Source organism: Phyllopteryx taeniolatus, chromosome 16 (assembly GCF_024500385.1).
Source record: "Phyllopteryx taeniolatus isolate TA_2022b chromosome 16, UOR_Ptae_1.2, whole genome shotgun sequence".
NCBI classification, from domain to species: domain Eukaryota; kingdom Metazoa; phylum Chordata; class Actinopteri; order Syngnathiformes; family Syngnathidae; genus Phyllopteryx; species Phyllopteryx taeniolatus.
In genome coordinates, this window is record NC_084517.1 from 19,619,211 (window position 1) to 19,636,957 (window position 17,747).

The 17,747-nt window shown below is 41.8% G+C and overlaps 3 protein-coding genes across 5 annotated transcripts in view; 1 reads left to right on the forward strand and 2 right to left on the reverse strand.

Annotated features, from left to right (window-relative positions):
• The window catches only part of kcnt2b (potassium sodium-activated channel subfamily T member 2b), a 40,454-nt gene extending 38,129 nt beyond the window's left edge, over positions 1–2,325 (forward strand). For both annotated transcript variants that reach the window (XM_061748879.1, XM_061748878.1), the window contains exons 29-30: positions 29–113; positions 1,096–2,325. In XM_061748879.1, the coding sequence (XP_061604863.1) occupies positions 29–113; positions 1,096–1,213 (203 nt within the window). In that variant the 3' untranslated portion in view covers positions 1,214–2,325. The remainder of the gene's footprint in view (positions 1–28; positions 114–1,095) is intronic.
• Positions 2,326–3,846: 1,521 nt separating this feature from the next.
• Positions 3,847–9,857, reverse strand: trim35-12 (tripartite motif containing 35-12). Its single transcript, XM_061748880.1, has 6 exons — positions 9,304–9,857; positions 8,138–8,233; positions 7,321–7,551; positions 6,567–6,589; positions 6,351–6,469; positions 3,847–5,729 (listed from the first exon to the last, which is right to left on the reverse strand). Exons 1-6 carry the CDS (start codon positions 9,844–9,846, stop codon positions 5,170–5,172), a joined length of 1,572 nt encoding a protein of 523 aa, XP_061604864.1. The 5' UTR covers positions 9,847–9,857; the 3' UTR covers positions 3,847–5,169.
• Positions 9,858–17,727, reverse strand: gipc1 (GIPC PDZ domain containing family, member 1). 2 transcript variants are annotated; one of them, XM_061748882.1, is made up of 8 exons: positions 17,181–17,727; positions 16,333–16,808; positions 16,077–16,262; positions 15,468–15,648; positions 15,250–15,362; positions 15,094–15,175; positions 13,549–13,729; positions 9,858–9,994 (listed from the first exon to the last, which is right to left on the reverse strand). In XM_061748882.1, the coding sequence occupies exons 2-7, from the start codon at positions 16,624–16,626 to the stop codon at positions 13,578–13,580; spliced, it is 1,008 nt and encodes a 335-aa protein (XP_061604866.1). In that variant the 5' UTR covers positions 16,627–16,808; positions 17,181–17,727; the 3' UTR covers positions 9,858–9,994; positions 13,549–13,577. The 2 variants fall into 2 exon arrangements, with proteins under 2 accessions (XP_061604866.1, XP_061604865.1); XM_061748881.1 differs by lacking the exon at positions 9,858–9,994 and having other exon boundaries at positions 10,808–13,729; positions 17,181–17,726.
• Between the last annotated feature and the right edge of the window lie 20 nt (positions 17,728–17,747).

Genomic DNA, 17,747 nt, shown 5'->3' on the forward strand with positions numbered 1-17,747 from the left:
TCCACCTGGCTCTTTCTTCCCATTTCAGATGGCATGACAGACCAAGGCAACAGACTGTGTTACATCCTTATCAACCTCTCTCCAGACACCAGACTAGAGCTGCACGATGTTGTGTGAGTAAACGAATGACAGAAGAGACAGTGGTGAATCTGCATTGGGTACATGGCATTGGCAGTAACCCACTGAGTAGAGCTGTTTTTCTTTTTTTTTATTTCCTGCTAAAAAAAAAAAAAAGGGTGGAGAACCTTTTTCCCAACAATTTCAGTTTTTATAAAGTCCTCTGAGGGCCATACTAAATGTTTTTTTTTTTTTTTTTTTTTTTAAGTTTCCCCATCATCCATCCATTTTCTATAGCGCTTGTCCTCATTAGAGTCCCCAGTGAGTCTAGTGGACTGGTTACTATCAAAAATATGTTTATTGTTGTTTTATGAGTATTTTTAATTAAATGTTTGAGGCTTTTTTTTTGTTTTTAGAATTGCAAGGCTATGTGCGTTAAGGCAATGTTTTCTGTTGGGTTTTTTTTAACTCTTGGTAGCTACACTACAGTGTGTGTATGTGGCACATGGATACATCACCAAACACAAATATCCCCCTACCGCCACCGCGTCGACACCTTGACCGAGCAACCAGTGGGGAAATGGGTGTTTCTGCATGCAAGTGCTGCTGCATGATAATGTTTTAGACAGTGTAGTCCAGCAGCTATATTCCTGAAAGTGGCTCTGGATCTTCACCAAGCCTATCTTATAATATAATGGCCAGTGCGGTGCCAGTTATTTTGCAATTAATAGAAGTGTAGACGGGGTCGCTCACAGATACATTTGTAGAAATGGGAAGATAACAAAAGGTTTACTTGGTTGTTTCAATTTCAAACTGGATTGGTGGGCAGGCACTAAAGAGATTGAACTATTTCTATACAAACAAACTCACAAAAAAGGACATTTTTCAGTGTGTCACCTTAGGGCAAAATTGTTTTAATTTACCAAGGCAACAGCGGCCTCTACTGCCTCCAGTGTGAATAACAGTTGTGGCTACATGGCATCAGTCAGGCAATATCCTGTTTGTCTGAATGATGCCATGTCTGTTTCCCGTCCGTAGGTACCTCATCAGACCAGATCCCCTCTCACTGGTACCCAATCAAGGGAGCGGCAGGAAGTGCAGCGCCGGACTCGCAGAGAGCCACAGGTTCGATACCCAGGACAGCACCCATCTGTGAGACATGAAGGGATTTAAAAAAAAAAAAAAAATAAACAAAAATAAAAAAATAAACCAGTGAAACACTGAAAAACTCTTGAGAGAAGCGGAGAAGAAAGCCTGAGCCATGCAGCCAGATGGCCGTCAACTCTTCCGTAGTTCAGCCATGGTGGATGTGCGTGGACCTCGTCTTTGAACGCTGGGGACGTTTCAGTCGAGCACCTTCTTCATTTTTAAAGCAGAGTGTTCGGGACACAGAAGTGCATTTAACAAGAAAAGAAAACTATGTATTTATATTTATGTATGTGTATGTTTTGAACTGCAGCATACACCACTTCGTTGACAAAAGTATTGGGACATCATAGCCGTTGTAGGATCACAGCCAAGCATGGCTTTGTGGGTCTTGCTGGATCACGCGCTGACTTGTTTGAGAATTATGATTGATTGACTGATTGATGACGACTATTCCAGGGTTTACTGCGCCCAAAGTCAGCTAAGACACGTTCCAGCTCACATGTGCGCCTAATCAGGACAAGCAAGATAGAAAATGGATGTAAGGATGACTTAACATTAATGGGGAACTAAGATGTGTCTCAATACTTAAGTCCTTCGAGTATAGACGTTTTCATCACGTTTGTAAACGCTTGGCACCACGGTACTTCCGGGTGGCAGAAAGTGATTGAATGACTAGCGTGTTTTTGCCACCCAGAAGTACAAGTGGCGGCATGGTGAAAAGGTCTATATGTGCAGCATGTGCCTGTAAAGAGAGTGAAAGCAAGACACTGCCAATTTAACCCAGAACCAGCTGCCAAATGGAAGTGAAGGGACGTCTTTTTGTCGGTGTTTTTGTCACATTAAGTGTTGTCCGGTTTTATTAGCAGTGTACGCACCTTGTGAGTTTCCCCCCTCTTTTTCATGTTTTTTCTCTCCATCGTGAAGCAAGTGTGGGACCTTCAAACGCTCACATTTGGTTTCACTCAGCTGTTGATGCAGTTTGTCCATGAAGGTTCTGTTGGCTTTATACGATGCATCCGAAATGCTGAATGTGTTATTTCCCCACTCAAAATGAATGCTGCGGCTATGTGGTTGCTGTAGTTTCGGTGCCATTCTAAAAAAGAACATGTACATACTAAAGTCAGTCAACTTGTCTTTATTTGGTTTCTGTGGATTCCATTTCCGTCAGGTCGTCTGTCGGAGCTTTAATCATTGCTTTTGACCAATCACACCCCAATTTTAAGTCCTTGACGGGTAATTTAACAGATTAAACTTTAATCTCATTGCTGAGAAATTCACGTTACTGTATAAGTGAACATCTTAGGTTTTCTTTACCGTTTCAGGCCCCTGAATTTTTCTTCCAAGCTCGCAATGTCAAGGAATTTGGGGGAAAAGTAAAACATTTTTAAAATGCTTAAACTGATAAATTATATAATAAATTATTTAAATAGATAATGTAGTCAAGGTCTGGCCTTATTAAAGACTGGGGGGGCAAGAACTATTACCCCATATTTGCTTGGCGTTATGTTCACTGGAATCTGACGTCGCGCATTTGTTGGACCCCAAAGGTGGACATGTCGCGAGAAAATCGTAAACTTTCATATTAATAAGTCATGTACTTACTTACCCACATTTTTCCTTAGCCTGGGCGCATTTTCTATCAGGCAGCTTCTCTCATATATTGTTGCTAAATTAGCAAGCTAGCTTTTTGCTGTCATTTGGCACCGGTGTAGAACGTGTGGTTTTATCGTGTTGTCCTACATTAAACTATTACATTACTTGAAAACATACTTCCACCAGTATAGAAAAAAAAATATATTTCCAAAAGTTTTATGAAACCTGCTTTAAGCACAATACTACTTTTTATTTGGGGTTTAGAACGCGCTCACTCTTCCTCGTGCTTGGCACATCGTGCTGCCGTGTGAAGGTAAGCTCGCTAGCGCCACCCATCTCGGAAAATGACAAGTACAGGCAAATTACTACTTTCAATACTGGGCAAAAATGCTTATTTTAAATAAATGACCTGTTATACAATGTGAACACTATATTAATAGATAACATCTTCAATATGACTTCCAACATTTGTGATGGAAAGGTTAATCCGCTCTGCCTGTGAACTCAATGCAGTATCTTCACATTTCTGTCAATTGCCCATCTGTCCAAACAGCCTGTATTACACTGTATGGAATTGTAATAAGAGGTTTTTTTTTGTGTTTTTTTTTTTTAAACAATTGGGTACAAAGACCTGGAAGCATGACTCGAGCAATATTTACACTTTCTATTATATCCTTTCAATGCAGAGGAGGCAGATGAGCTCTACTCTGAGCCCCTCCCGGATGACCAAACTTCTCACCCTCTCTCTAATGGAGAGCCCGGACACCCTGCGGAGGAAACTTCATTTCGGCCGCTTGTGGCCGGCATCAATGTCTTCCATTATTTGTATATTGTACATCATAGAGGTCTTTTGAGCCGTGCTTTGTCAGGTCCCTCACCTAGAACCCGTTTGCCATGGGTGACCTTACCAGGGGCATAAAGCCCCAGACAACTTAATCCTGTTTTCCACGATGCACCTTGGATGGGTGTGTACAGATATTGGCGGGCAGTATGTGAGTTAACCAACCACACCTACTTATTTCACAAACACATGCACACACAACAATGGATGATAAAAGATGCCTTGTGATATGAATTAAAGCCATTTTGCCACGTGTACACACACCGCCCAACCCTTTACATCACATTGTTATCGGTTCATTCAAATACAATGCAAACTAAATCACAGTCATCAATCTAACAAAAGAGCCAAGCCATTAGATTCCACTTTTTCTTGAAAACATACAGAATTATTTTTTGTAACAAACTATTCCATATTATACAATTTACATTTTGTAAAAAATATGAAACTTTTCTCAAAGATTTTAATATTGTAATTTTTTGGGTAATGAAACGAAAGCAAACTTGTTTCAAGAAAATATACGTGGGTGTATATATGCACAACCTGTTCTCTAAAAAGTAATTTTGAGAAACATGTACAATTTTATTCCCTAAAATATTTTTGGGATAATATTGTACTTTTTTTCTATAAAGATTTAATCAAGTTGAAATATAAACCTTATTTTCTCCCAAATACACAACTTTATTTGTGTTGTCTCCACAATCTGTTTTATATTTGAGAGTCTCCTCTCACATGAAACAGCAGCTCGAAGGCGCTTTCAACCATAATCGCATAATGTTCAATCCTTCAATAGTTTTTTTCCTCTTCATTTAACATGCAGGCGGAGATTGACGTCAAGGTGAGCGTATAGGGGATGCTCAAAGTGATGGCCACCATGGTGGAAATACACAACGGCGTCTTTCTGGATTATCAAGGCACTACTCTTCCTTGGTAGCGTCACACCAAAATGAACCCAAGAGCATTAAAAAAACTAAATCTAATGAAAAGGTCTTCTGCTTGCTTGACTCGTGAACTGTTTAAATCAGTGATTCTCCAAGTGTGGTTTACACACCAGTAGTTGTATGTGGGGTCCCCCTGGTGGTATGTGAAAGAATTACTGAATTAAATTATAAAGTTATTAGTGTCTTTTTTTTTTAATCCACTACAGTACACTTCTTAGGAACATTCAGTTGTATTTCATTTTAAATACATTTTCATTTCAACATTTACAACAGGTTTTCGTTTTTCAAATATTCATTGAGGTACTTTTTTTTTTTTTTTTTTTTTTTTTACTTTTAACATACACTCCATTTTAATTCATGATGCAGATTTTTATATTCCTATATTTAAGCAAAGTGTTCATGTCGTGCATAATGTTCCAGTATCTTACATTATTACTTTTTAGAAATAAAACTTTTGCCTTATTTTTGATAACACTTGGGCCTACTACGCTAATGTAGTTTAGTGACGATCATTATGGTGGTCCTTGGAGAGCTAAGTATGTTTTGAGGTGGTACTTTGTGTAAAAAGTTGTGATTTTCTTAGTTCCATCACCACGTGGCGCTGTTCCACACTGCCACCGTAGCAGGGCAGATCTTGAGGGGGCTGGGGTTATTCCCGTTGATGTTGGCTCCGGGGCAGAAGAAGGGATACATCTTGTCAACAAAGAAGTCGGTGAAGGTGTAGATGGGCGTCATGCTAACCGGATTGGAGAAGATTACCTGGCCAGCGTCGTAGTCCAGCTGCACCCTGACTCTGCTGAGCTCGCCCTCCACACGCAAGGCGGTGCTAGGCCTCGTCATGGACGAGTACTCGCCGTCGTAGTGCGAGATCATCCAAAAGCCGCCCTCGGGGCAGCCGGAGATGCGGCCTTTCCTGTCGATAGACTCCCTGACCACACCGAGCATCCAGTCCTCCTTGTCGCCCACCTCCACCTCCCAAGCGTGGCGGCCCGACGTGAAGCCTTCGGAGCCCAGGACGAAGACGAAGTGGCCGAAACGCTCCGGGTTGTCCGGGAGCTGCTGGAGGGAGCCGCTGTTGGCCACGCAGGTGAGGTCCTTGGAGATGGACAACCAGGAGTACGCAGTGTTGGGGTCCAAGGTGATGGGTGCTAAAATACAAGATTTGATTTCAGATTATATAACATTAGGGAAGGTCAATACCACCTTTTTTGAGACCACTATCACTAGGAGTATTCACTCTGAGTACACACCAATATTGTTACTGAGTACCGATACACTAGTATTAGCTTATCTTCCCATTTCTGAAAATATGTCTGTGAGCAAGTTGTTCTGTTATAGAACATTGGGGCTCATTTACATAATAACTGCCCCCGCAGTTTCTCCAACCATGGTTTGATCCACGAGGCTGGCTGAAGATCCAGAGCCGCTTTCAAGCCACTGCGGGGTTCTGGCTGCAGGAGTAGACGGTCAAGCAGGAGGCACCCACATTCCCCATGTGCGACGCCCCTTTCTATCGCATGTGAAATGCAAGCAGAGCTACAACCTCATTTGCATTTACATATATGCGTCGGATACACACAGTGTAGCGAACGAAGTGTTGCCTCCACGAGTGAAAATGCTTTAAATGTCTTTACGGGCACTTGCTTTTTATCCTACACTCTGTTTCTGCAAGTTGCAGTCCCCCAGTTGTCATGGTAACATGACTGGCTAAAACCAGGTAACAGGCTAGCTATACAGTACATAAAACAAGTATTGAAAAGCTTGCTTACTGTACTGAACCACATCCACCATCTTTTCCCAAACGTGGTACTTGAGGGAGCTGACGTGCTTGGCCACATTTAAAAGCGCTCTGGACACTTTTTCCGGATCCTTCTGCGGGATCGCTGCCCTTTGATCCCCCCCCCACCCCAAAAAAAATAATTAATTCAGTGTTAAAAGAGGCAAAGTGTTACGTATAATGTGGTCATGAAGATAAAGAATCTTACCTTTTCTTTGTGTTGGGATAATTCTACAACAAAAAGTTTTTATTACCAGTGTGTCCAATCATGTTTCAAGATGAGCATACACACATTCATCTGACCATACAACGCTTCAAAAATCCAGCATTATTCATAAAACATCACATTATCTCCTGTTCCCATTTACATGTCTACTCAAAGAGTAGTTTACTTTAGCTTTATTTTGCAGTGGTTAACATATTTTTATACTTTTAAGGCAGCTAAATTGATACTTAAATCATTGCCCTTCATTATCATCATATTTAATTCATTCAGCTCATTAAAGAGGTAATTAATAATTTGTAAATAAAAATAGTAAAATGTTTATATTTTATTCATTAGTTTTGGTTGGTAAATTGTAGTTTAATTATAAAAATGAGCATGAGTTGTTATCTGTATCTTATTGAAATAAACTGTTTTACATGAAATAGTTAAAATTGATACTTAAAACATCACCCTTTATTAAATGTTTTGTACTTTTCATTAATTTCTTATTAAATAATTGGTTAATTGACATTGTAAATACACTTTAAAAAGCATTCATTTTCATTTAAAAAAATAAACAATTACATTTACATTTAACTTATTAAACAAATAATTCGAATTATTTTATAAAGAATTTTACATAGAAAATAGTAAAATAAGCAATTTTACATGTATTTAATCAAACACTGGTTTATAAATTAAAATGAAAGCAATTGTAAACAAGCTTGAAGGTGATGGACTAAAAATGCAAAGTCACCTGCAGAAAGATCGCATCGCTGGCGGCGATCTCGTTCTCGACGGCGATGACCGCGTGCGAGAAAGTCAGGATGTCCCTGGTGATGCTCTCGGCCTTCTTCCTCACCAGCTCGCGCTTCTCCTCCGCCTCCTGCTGCACGGCGGCCAACCGCACCGCTTCCTCCTTTTGCAGGAAGGCACGCAGCTGCTCAAACTCCTCTTTGAGGTGCTGCTCCGTGGCCTGAGTCTGGTTCTGACACACACACACACACACACACACACACACACACGACTAAGCGCATCCTCGCACCTGTGAGCCCCTCACAACACTAACTCCATCCATCCATCCATCGTCTGAGCCGCTTATCCTCACAAGGGTCGCGGGCATGCTGGAGCCTATCCCAGCTATCATCGGGCAGGAGGCGGGGTACACCCTGAACTGGTTGCCAGCCAATCACAACACTAACTCAACGTGGGGAATAAAGCAGCAAAGCTGTAGATAGAACCAGTGGCGGAAATTGGCATGGACAAACGTCTGCGACAGCTCAGGGCAGCACTCTGGGGTAAAGGAGGCCAGCTGCCCAGGCTATTGACATCTATCGCGTTTATTCTTACATTGTTTGTACATTGTTTAATACCATAGCATAAGTTTGGACACTTTCTCATTCTATTAAATGAGAAAGTGCGTCCAAACTATTGTCAATTATTTACCTGGGACGCATCTGTCATCACGTTCTCAAAATTTTCCATGTGTAAAAAAAACACAACCCTTGGCTTATTTTATCAGCGGTCATGCGGGCGGGGCCCGCTCCCTCCCTCACTTGCATGTTTGTTGATACCTTGATGTGCACAGTTGTGTCATCACACTCCTGCTTGGCCTCATACAGGCGCCGCAGGTTCTTCTTCAGGGGAATCAGCTCCTTCTTCAGCTCCTCCTGAGGGCAACATGACATGTCAAAGAACTAATACAAAGATGATACAATCCTTACAGCTTGCTGCTCTGTATTAAATATAAAAGACAAAAAACTAATTTATTATTATTCCTAAAAACTGATTTTATCGTGCAAGCAGGCCCGACAATGTAGGCAGACAAAATAAATAAATACAAGATTCTGATTGTGTTATTGTTGCTGGGCAGAGTCCAGAGTGCTCAATCATAACTGGCCCAAAGCCCAAAAAAAACATTTGGAAACAGACAGTTACACCCGTTTAGCAGGAAGGGGAAACAACTCAAACACTATGACGACACAATTAAAACACACAAATTTGGCATTTGAAGCATTACTCTGTATTAAATATTAAGTGCCTATAAATTCATTATTATAATAAAGCTAGCTGGCAGGCACAGCAATACAGATAAAACAGTTTTTATTGTTGCTAGGCAGAATTAAAAGGGCTCAAGAAAATTGGTATACAATTGGTATATTTTATGCAGGATCATAAAAAAAAATATTACAATGATGGCAATTCATAGACATAAATCTTGCAATTAAGCACACAAAAACACCTATAAAAGCATTGATTATATTTATACAACAGATTTTATCTAACCAGAAAATTGCTGATTGTTTATGTCGCTAGGCAGAGTTCAAAGGGCTCAATCACAACCACCCCAAATTTACACTACTAATACGTCAACTAGTATTACTACACTATAAGGATTCTTGCTGTTCTTAATTACATATAAAATGGACAAATGGAATTTTTAAAAAGACAAAAAGGCATTATTATCATTCATAAAAACTGAATTCCTGGGAGCTGTAGCAATGAAGACAAAATTGCACCGATTGCTTTTTGTTGCTAGGCAGATTATTAAAGGGCTCAATTTCTTATTAGGCGGATTTCAAAGGGCTCAACCATAACTGCCCCAAGGTTCAATAAAATAATTTGCCATATTGTCAGGAGGAATACAAAATAAGGATGATTGAAACTCTTCATTTTGCAATTGTATCATTACTCTGTGTTAAAAATAAAAAGCATTTTGTAGAGAAAACTGCCACCCTACCTTGAGATCGTGCGCCCCTTCTTCCAGAGGACACACACTGTGTCCCTGGTGCTTCTTGGAGGTGTGGCACACGCAGCAGAGTGCCTCCAAGTCATCCAGGCAGAAGAGCTTGAGGACTTCCCCGTGGGTGGCGCACCTCACCTCCTCCTCTTGCGCCTCGGCCCGATCCCCCCCGGCCCCGGGACCCCCCGCGCCGTCCGCCCGGCGCCGCTGTTCCCTCAGGAAGGTGTCGGCCACGTTCTTGAGGGCCAGGCTGACGGTGGGCTCGGTCAGGGAGCACTTCCTGCGGCAGATGGGGCACTCGCGGCGGGCCTTCTTTTTGTTCCAGAACTGCTGCAGGCAGGCCCGGCAGAAGCTGTGGCTGCACTTCAGCACCACAGGCTCCTTGAAGATCTCGCAGCATACGGGGCACGACAGCTCCTCTTCCAGCACGGAGCCCGAGCGCGAGGACACGGCCCTCGGGCGCAGGGCGGTGTTGGCCTTGGACGTCTGGAGGAAGGAAAGCTTCCCGGGTTGGGAGGAAGCGCGTGGGCGTGACGCCATGGCCTAGAAAATGAGCTACAAGTGTGCTCCTCAGACTGCAGCGAGTGGACTACGCTGGGTTTACGTGCGTGGGGGCTTTTGATCGTAAGGGACTTGAAATACAGGTTTCGGAAAAGCCCTCATCTGCCACTTTGTGCTCCATTTTTTTCTGTGGAAACGCCAACACGCGGTCATGCACACTGGCAACCTGCTTTACAACTCTGCCTGCCAGTCAAGCTCAGAAACGGACAGCAAAGTCTGAGCGAAACATCTCAACGTATTTTAACTGCATCTGAGCCACACAACTAATTGTGACATTTAAGTGGCAGTATTAAGACAGTCTTAATTCAAGTAACTGTCACAACCTAGGAAGAATTTACACTCCAGGCAACAGTGTCACTTTCTGGAATGTGCGATATTGTACTTCTGAATTGGTTTTCTATTGGCATCACGAAATCTAAATCGTTGGTGTTTGAATGGGGAATGTGTGCCCCTTTGTGGAGATATCGGAGTTTGTCAAGGATTTTGCCAAGAAACAATATTAGGTTATTGGTGCCAAGGAAGTAGGTCTGTGTTGTTGAGTGATAGACAACATCCTGGCCACATACCTATTGTGGCAAAGATTGCGTTGCATCGGCATTCATGGAGTCACATATTTGCTGATTTTTTTTGGGACAGGAAACTATCCACCATTAATCGCTCACCGATTTGTTGTATTTGTGCTCAGGCCAAAGAACTGTATCAAAGATATGTAGCATCTTGGTGCCAAGAAAATGTATGTTGAAGCTCATGTGCTTCACGTTGTGCTTTCCTACCATCTTGTGACATGGTGGCAAGAACGATGAAGTGAGTCGAGGAGCTAATGTAGTGCTTTGGCACTATCGTGTGGCGTTTATAGGGCAAAGGGACGTCAATTACTTGAGGATTTTCACCAAAGTGTTGTGGTGAGCTTAAGAACGGTTTGACTATTTTGCAACAATGATGAACACACAGATGTGTTTAATGATTTTTTTTTTTTAAATAATAAACTGACAAGATGTCTGAAGATGCATTCAGTTAAAAGTTGGTGAGAAAATAGTGTTCAGGAACAGAATGGAAAAACAACCATGTGGCTATGGTTAGAACTGCATTATAATTGGACATGAACAGTGTCATACAAAGTTACGTTTGTTGTTGTCAGTGTTCAGTTACATCATCTGCAAAGGGTGAATGACAAAATGGTTTCATAATTATACTTCAATGTCGAAATATATGCTGCCCAGTGCCCACACTGAAAAACGTTTTTTCCCCGATCAACAAAAAGACACGTGACAGGAGTAGTTTCTCGTGACCATACACTTCCTCCTATATGAACTTATATTTGAGAGGGGGGGGGGGGGGGGGGGGAGCACTTTTTGTAACTTTGACCTCCAATACTTCCTCAACACTGAGTCATGTTTAGAAAACACACAACCTCCTTCCAAACAGACGTCACATCTCACTTTTTATAAAAACACTAGCCATTTAAAAAAAAAAAAAAAAAAAAAAAAGCAGCTTAGGAGCTACAAACTGCATCTCTGTCCCTAACAAAAAAAAAATTTACCTAACCTAACACTGCCTCTTATTATATATAGTGTATATATAACAGTTATCCAAAGTAAAACTGCAGTCACCTTAACAACAGCATGGAATGTGCAAACAAAACAACTGATAGGCAAGCTACACTTAATATGACCCTTTTGACAGCCCACTTGTTTTCCTTTGGAATTAAATTACAGTAAACAGCAGAGTTGATGAAAAAAAAAAAAATCAGAAACCAAGACAGCGAGTAGAAAGGCTCGGTACAACAACACCGCAGATACAACGGAGCCCTCTGTTGTCTTGGACCAGGGAACACGTCACCACGACAATGTAACATCGACTTTTGTGTTAGCATTTGAGTGCAGGGGGTGGGCAACCTATATACAGCCCGCCATGCAAGTCGAAAAACAAATAAAACTGTTACCCAAAAAAAAACAAAAAATAATAATAATAATAATAATACATTTAAGACATGTTTGGCCCTAGAAGGACTGAAATGGCCGTGCCAGGCATGGAAAAAGCTATCTCACCCCTGCATTAGGAATTGTGCTGCTGTTGCGACGACGTCAACAGCATGCAGGTTCACGAGGCTCGTCTCCATGCTTGCACACACAAATTCCTTCATACCTGCGAAGGACTATTAGGGCCACAATGAAAAAACAAAAAAAAACACAATTACGCCCCCAGATTTAGGTCATAAACTTACGAGAATAAAGTTGCATATTTTCGTGAAAAAAGTTGTACGTTCTGGGAAAAAAAAAAAAAAGATCTTCGAGATCAAAATCGTGACACTACGAAAATAAAGTTGCACATTTTTAAGAAAAAAAAAGATACTTTTTTAGACTAAATTGAGGGGGAAAAAAATAATGAAAGTTATAACTTCAAATCCACAAGAAATTTATTTGGAAAGAAAATAAACATTTCTGATTAAAGAAGTATCAATACGACTTTATTCTCGTAATATTACGACTTTAATCTCGAAAACCTTTTAAATTAGAAGTACAGCGGAACCTCGAATTGCAAATGACCCGACCTAAATTTTTCACGATACGAGCTGTCGTTTTGTCAATTAATCTGTTTTAAGTAGCCAGCATAAATTTGAGTTACGAGCGCGAGCTATGATGGCAGTGAATTTCACAAGCAGCAGTTTGGCACATAGTGAACAATTACTGTACAACTAAACATAAAACAGGATTACACCTTGTGTATTTAACAAAACCACACGAGGTCTACTAGCTTAATACGAACGCACAATGCAAAATGCCATAGATGGGCGAATAAAACTAGCATCAATGTCAGAGTAACACATTTGATTTGAACACTGGCGGCAGCAACATGCAGAGCATTAAAAATACTCACAGGTATATAATGATTATTCTTTGTGAAAAACAACAAAAACTGTTGCATCCTACTTGCGACGGACGTCTTCTGTGTTTCGTCATCACATCTATGAATAGTTTGTATGGATTATACTGCCCCCCTGTGACCAGGACGCACAAAAACCAAGCAGCACAATGCCCATTGAATTCTCCTGATGCACAAACTATCTAATTCTTTACATTCTATTAAACTATTTTATGACTATGTTTCTATACAGTACAATAGTTTAGTGCTATTACTCCTATTTAAAAAAAAATTACCTTTTTTTGTAGGTATTTTTGGGGTGCTAGTATGGAGTTTGAGTTACATGTGGTCACAGAACAAATTCAACGTGTAGATCAAGGCACCACTGTGTACTACTTTTTTAATCCAAAAATTTACAACTTTAATCTTGTGAAAGTACCACTTAAAACTCAAAAACATATGAATGTGACTTAATTTTTGTAAATAAACTTTAATCTAAAAAATATATGACTGGTTTCGAAATTATCCCATTTTAATCTGGTAATGCCGATTTTTTTTTTTGGTGGCCCTAATTCGCCCTTCATAGGTGGGAACCACAGGAAGACAAGATAAAAAAAAAAATAAGAATAATAAAAAACACTTCATAGCTTGCTTTCCACCACTCAGTGAAAATATTTGTCAGGAAAGTCTCTCCCAATGACAAAATAAACAGCAGGAGTATACAGTATAGTGAATATAAACAAACCCTTTTGTGCAGTTTCCAAGTAGTGACCACACACATACACGCGCACACGCACCCACTCACACACAAGCGCACACCTGTCGGGTTCAGTTAAATCTCGCGCCGCTCACACCCGTCCGACCTTAGCGTCGCCGATGGCGCCCCACACGTCGAAGACGAACTCGTCCGGGAAGGCGAAGTCTCCCAGCGTCTCGTCCAGAGCCTCAGCAAACTCGTCGGGGTTCTTTTTGTCCTTTCCCAGCTCCACCATGGTGGCCGCTGGAGGGAGAAGATGAGAAATTAGGGTGGCAAAGTCTCCAGAACTTTCAAAGTTGAAAATTCGCCGTGGGAATTACCAGGAATTTATGGGACTAAAACTGGAATTTAGGAAATTGTAGGCTGGCTCTAAACAGGGAACTTAAATGTAATTGGAGGAAATGCACTTCCATTCATCCTTCCAATTTGGATTATTTCCCAAATTCCTCAATTTCCCATGGAAATTTACTGGAAATGTTCCACCCCTCTGTAATCCTACAAGGCATCATTCAAAAATTAGTCAATGACAACAATGGAGGAGAACGAGGGTCTGCTGTATTCACTTTTCTCTGCATTTCATCTGAGAGGAGCCTGAGGTCAGTAAGCAAACAGAATGGATAGTGTGGAGTGCAGCGGTGGAGCGTCCGGAGCCCGAGTGGGGTAGACACGTAACGATAATCTCTAATTTGACCATTTTTCCTATCTTTAAAATCGCCTTATTGGAGGATGTCTAGAAAAGATGAGAAAGAAATGTATTAATGTTTTTTCCCCCCTCCTCGGGGTGCTCGAGGTCAGCAATCATAAATTAATAAATGAATAAATAAATCATAAACCTGTTCAATATTTACAAGGCATATCTGCTTGGCACGTTTGGAATCCATCTGAGTAGACACTATTTCTAGCCTCTGACAGTACAGCGAATTTCAGTTCATCACATCGCGAGGTGTGCTATACCCACCGGCAATAGTTTTTTTTTTTTTTTTTAAATAAAAACATTTATAAAAACCAAATCCATTCTTTTGCAGCCCGCGGCTTGTGCTAAAAATAACATTGAACACAGGTTTACTCCAGATTGCTCTTGTTTTGGTTTTGAATGTGGGGACATCCAGGGGCAGATCCATTTTGGCGGGATACAGGGGCAGCAGGCCACCACAAAATCCAGAAAAATCTGAAATTATTTGCTTATCACATTAAACAGAAAGCTTTGATGTAGCAGCTTTTCAAAATAACTACACAGTTTATTATAAAGAAAAAAGAAATGTGTAAATACAAATAAAAAATATGCTTGCCTAATATATTGGTTTTAGCGTGTTTAATAAATTCAAGTTGAAGAATTTCAAAGTGGCCACTGAATCCTTGGATTTTTCTGTATACGGGCCACGGGGAAAAAAGTTTGGACAGCCCTGGTTTAATCCCTCCCACACGTTGTAAACGTATTTAAACTAATTTAAAAAACTTTTTAAACACATTGCAGGCGCGTACAATGAACCGTGATATAGCGAACACTGCGCCGGTTTTATTTTCCTGTTGAAAACATAATTTGGCTGTTTGAACAAATTCCAAGTACCGAGGGTGATACCAATTCAAGCAACACAAACTGTACGTACCCAGCTCGCTGTCTCTGATGCCCATGTAGCTCTCCAGCAGGTCATCGACCTTCTCAATGGCTTTTTCCTCAAAAGCAGACGGCTTGACACACAAAACCTTACAGTCAAGACAACATTTCGACTGATACAAGTCGACGGTTCACGATGTGAGCTCACCACTTCCTCTACGGTAGCAGGACCCTTAGAGCGCAGACGCAAGGTTCCCCTGCCGGTGCCCAGCTGGACCCCCGAAGATGACCTGGAGCTTCCAGACCGCTGGCTGATCATATCTGCACATAGCCAAACAACAAGTCATTTGTGGTACATACACACAATTGACATACGGAAAGACGAAATGTTTTTCCCGTGATGCGTTGCCTCCTCCCACAGCCTACCGAAGGCTTTGAGCGGCTCCACCAGCTTGATGGTGAAGTCCTTGCCCTTGGGCAGCTCCTTGAGCATCTTGGCCACCTCGTAGTGCCGACAGCCAATCAGGCGATGGCCGTTGATAGACTCGATCATGTCGCCCACGTTGATCACCTGGATCTGGTGGATAGTGCTGCCCTCACGGATTCTCTGAAGATTGGGGGGGAGACACATTAAGATAGAAACCTACAGTGGACATAAAAAGTCAAATGCCAGGACTCTGACAAGACCCGAGGAAAAATGCTTCCCCAGCGCTTCATTTCATTATATGGACTCTTGTGCTGTTTAAACTAACATTGTATAGCATCATATCATGTGATTAAGGCTGCCCACTAAAGCATTCATTGGTGGCAGGTCATTCTGGGAGGGGTTTCCTCCATCTGTGACCCTTTTCCAAGGTTTCTTCCTTTTTGTTAGAGTCACTCTATAGATGTCTAAATAGCCTTAATACAGGACCTTTAACATATTGCAAATCAGCAATATCGTGCCTCTGCTGATTTTGGTGTAAAAGGCAAAGGTATGTCAATGCCAGATATTCTGTTAGGAAGCAGATGCACCAATTTTGGGGGATGCCTCACCTTGATGAATGCATAGCCAGCTCCGTTGTCGGTGATGGTCAGGCCAAGCGCGTCCTCCCCTTTGAACACTTCAATTTCTTTCTTTTGGCCTTTAATGTGGGCAAAGATAAAGTCCTCTAAGCCAATTTGGCCTCCCAACAGTTTGTCCATGTCCACCTTGTGAGTGTTCAATGTGCAAAACATCACCTGTGGAGCGGAGCGAGAGTAAAGGTAGTTATGTTGCTCAGGTCTTTTTAACGTACGCACGGCGACTCACCTCAGCTGACGGGATCCCGAAGGCGTCGCCAATCTTGGCGTAGAGCTCCCGCACGTTGCTGAAGCCCTCGATGCGTCCAGTTGGGCTTCCGTGCGCCAGCTGCGTGTGGAAGATGAGACGCGGCCGCATGCTGCTGGGCGGTGGGGGCAAACCCACCGAGGCGGCGCCCTCCCCCAGGCCCACCGTGCCACCTCCGCCCAAGCCCTCCACGTTGAGACCGGCGCGGATGGGCTCTGCTTCCTCATTCTCCACCAGCGGGGAAGCCTTCTTCCTTCTTCCCAGACCCAGAGGCATAGCAGTCTTTCTGGAAGGGTTGGTCCTATGAGCAGGTGTGTTGGGTGTTTACGTCACAGTGGGACTGTAGTGCTTCAGACCAGCTCGAGAGCTGTCTTAAAGGGCCAGGGTGTGGATCCACAAATCCACACATCAGAGAAGTACAAGAGAAGTCCAGTCGTGGTGCCGTGGGTGGTCGTCAGCTACAGAAAAAAAAAAAAAAAAAAAACAATCAAGAGTGACCGGGGACATGTTCACTTTGGTGCATAAACATGCCAAAGACACCGTGGCGTTATCATAATGGCTTCTTTGTGGGGGTTACATTTCCTTTTTATTGGAACAATAAGATGCCATTTCTCACCTGTCTTGCCTCAGCTAACACGCTAAATAGCAAAGCGTAGCGAAAAGAGCTTTAAAAAAAAAAAAAAAAAAAAAAAAAAAAAAAAGCCCGACTTGTAGATTTAAAAAAAAAAAAAACAACAACACCATACATTACAACTGAAGCTCTTACTAAAGTCAGCAATTTAATAACTGAACAGATGGTGGTTTAACAGGACAGGCCGGTCAAGTCTTACCCGAGCAGGAGTTTTTAGCCAAGTGTCGTTAGCTAGTCCCCGAACAGCAAGTCCTGCTTGTCAAGTCGTCAACAAAATAAGATCCAAAAAACAAAACCGGACCAGTTTCACCACCCGGCTGCCAGTTCCAGTTGTCCTCGGTGGGGTTTAAAAGTGAGAAATAAGCCACACGAGTGTAGTTTGTGTGCTGGTATGCCGCTGTGGATGTTAGCGTTAGCTCGCTTTCGAGGGGTGGCGCTATGACGCGTTCAGGTTCACTCGGGAAAATGAAACACTTTAGGGGTAGAGCCATGACACCTTAACGTACACTTATAAATATGACAATTTTGACACTTCATTTATGACTAGTTTAAACATTTTTACATGGATTACGGCAGTTCAAACGTTTAATAATGATACGTGTAGTTATGCCGGCATAAATACTTGAATGCATCAAGTTTAGGTAAAGCATGTCCTCTTTCTTGGCTTCTGGAAACATCTTTTTTACATGTTAAAAAAAAAAAAAAGCCCACACCAATGAGCTGTTTATAATTTGCCTCCACAAGTCTTGCTACACTGGCAAAAGTC

Excerpts from the sequence above, each read along its gene's own strand:
- gipc1 (XM_061748882.1), bottom strand. The coding sequence starts at position 16,626 with ATGCCTCTGGGTCTGGGAAGAAGGAAGAAGGCTTCCCCGCTGGTGGAG. Across the intron at positions 16,263-16,332 it reads TCGGGATCCCGTCAGCTGAG|GTGATGTTTTGCACATTGAA; the intron begins GTGAGTCGCCGT and ends TCCGCTCCACAG. Across the intron at positions 15,176-15,249 it reads CTGCTACCGTAGAGGAAGTG|CCGTCTGCTTTTGAGGAAAA; the intron begins GTGAGCTCACAT and ends TTGTGTGTCAAG.
- trim35-12 (XM_061748880.1), bottom strand. The coding sequence starts at position 9,846 with ATGGCGTCACGCCCACGCGCTTCCTCCCAACCCGGGAAGCTTTCCTTC. Across the intron at positions 7,552-8,137 it reads ACACAACTGTGCACATCAAG|AACCAGACTCAGGCCACGGA; the intron begins GTATCAACAAAC and ends TGTGTGTGTCAG. Across the intron at positions 6,590-7,320 it reads GCGATGCGATCTTTCTGCAG|AATTATCCCAACACAAAGAA; the intron begins GTGACTTTGCAT and ends TTTTTGTTGTAG.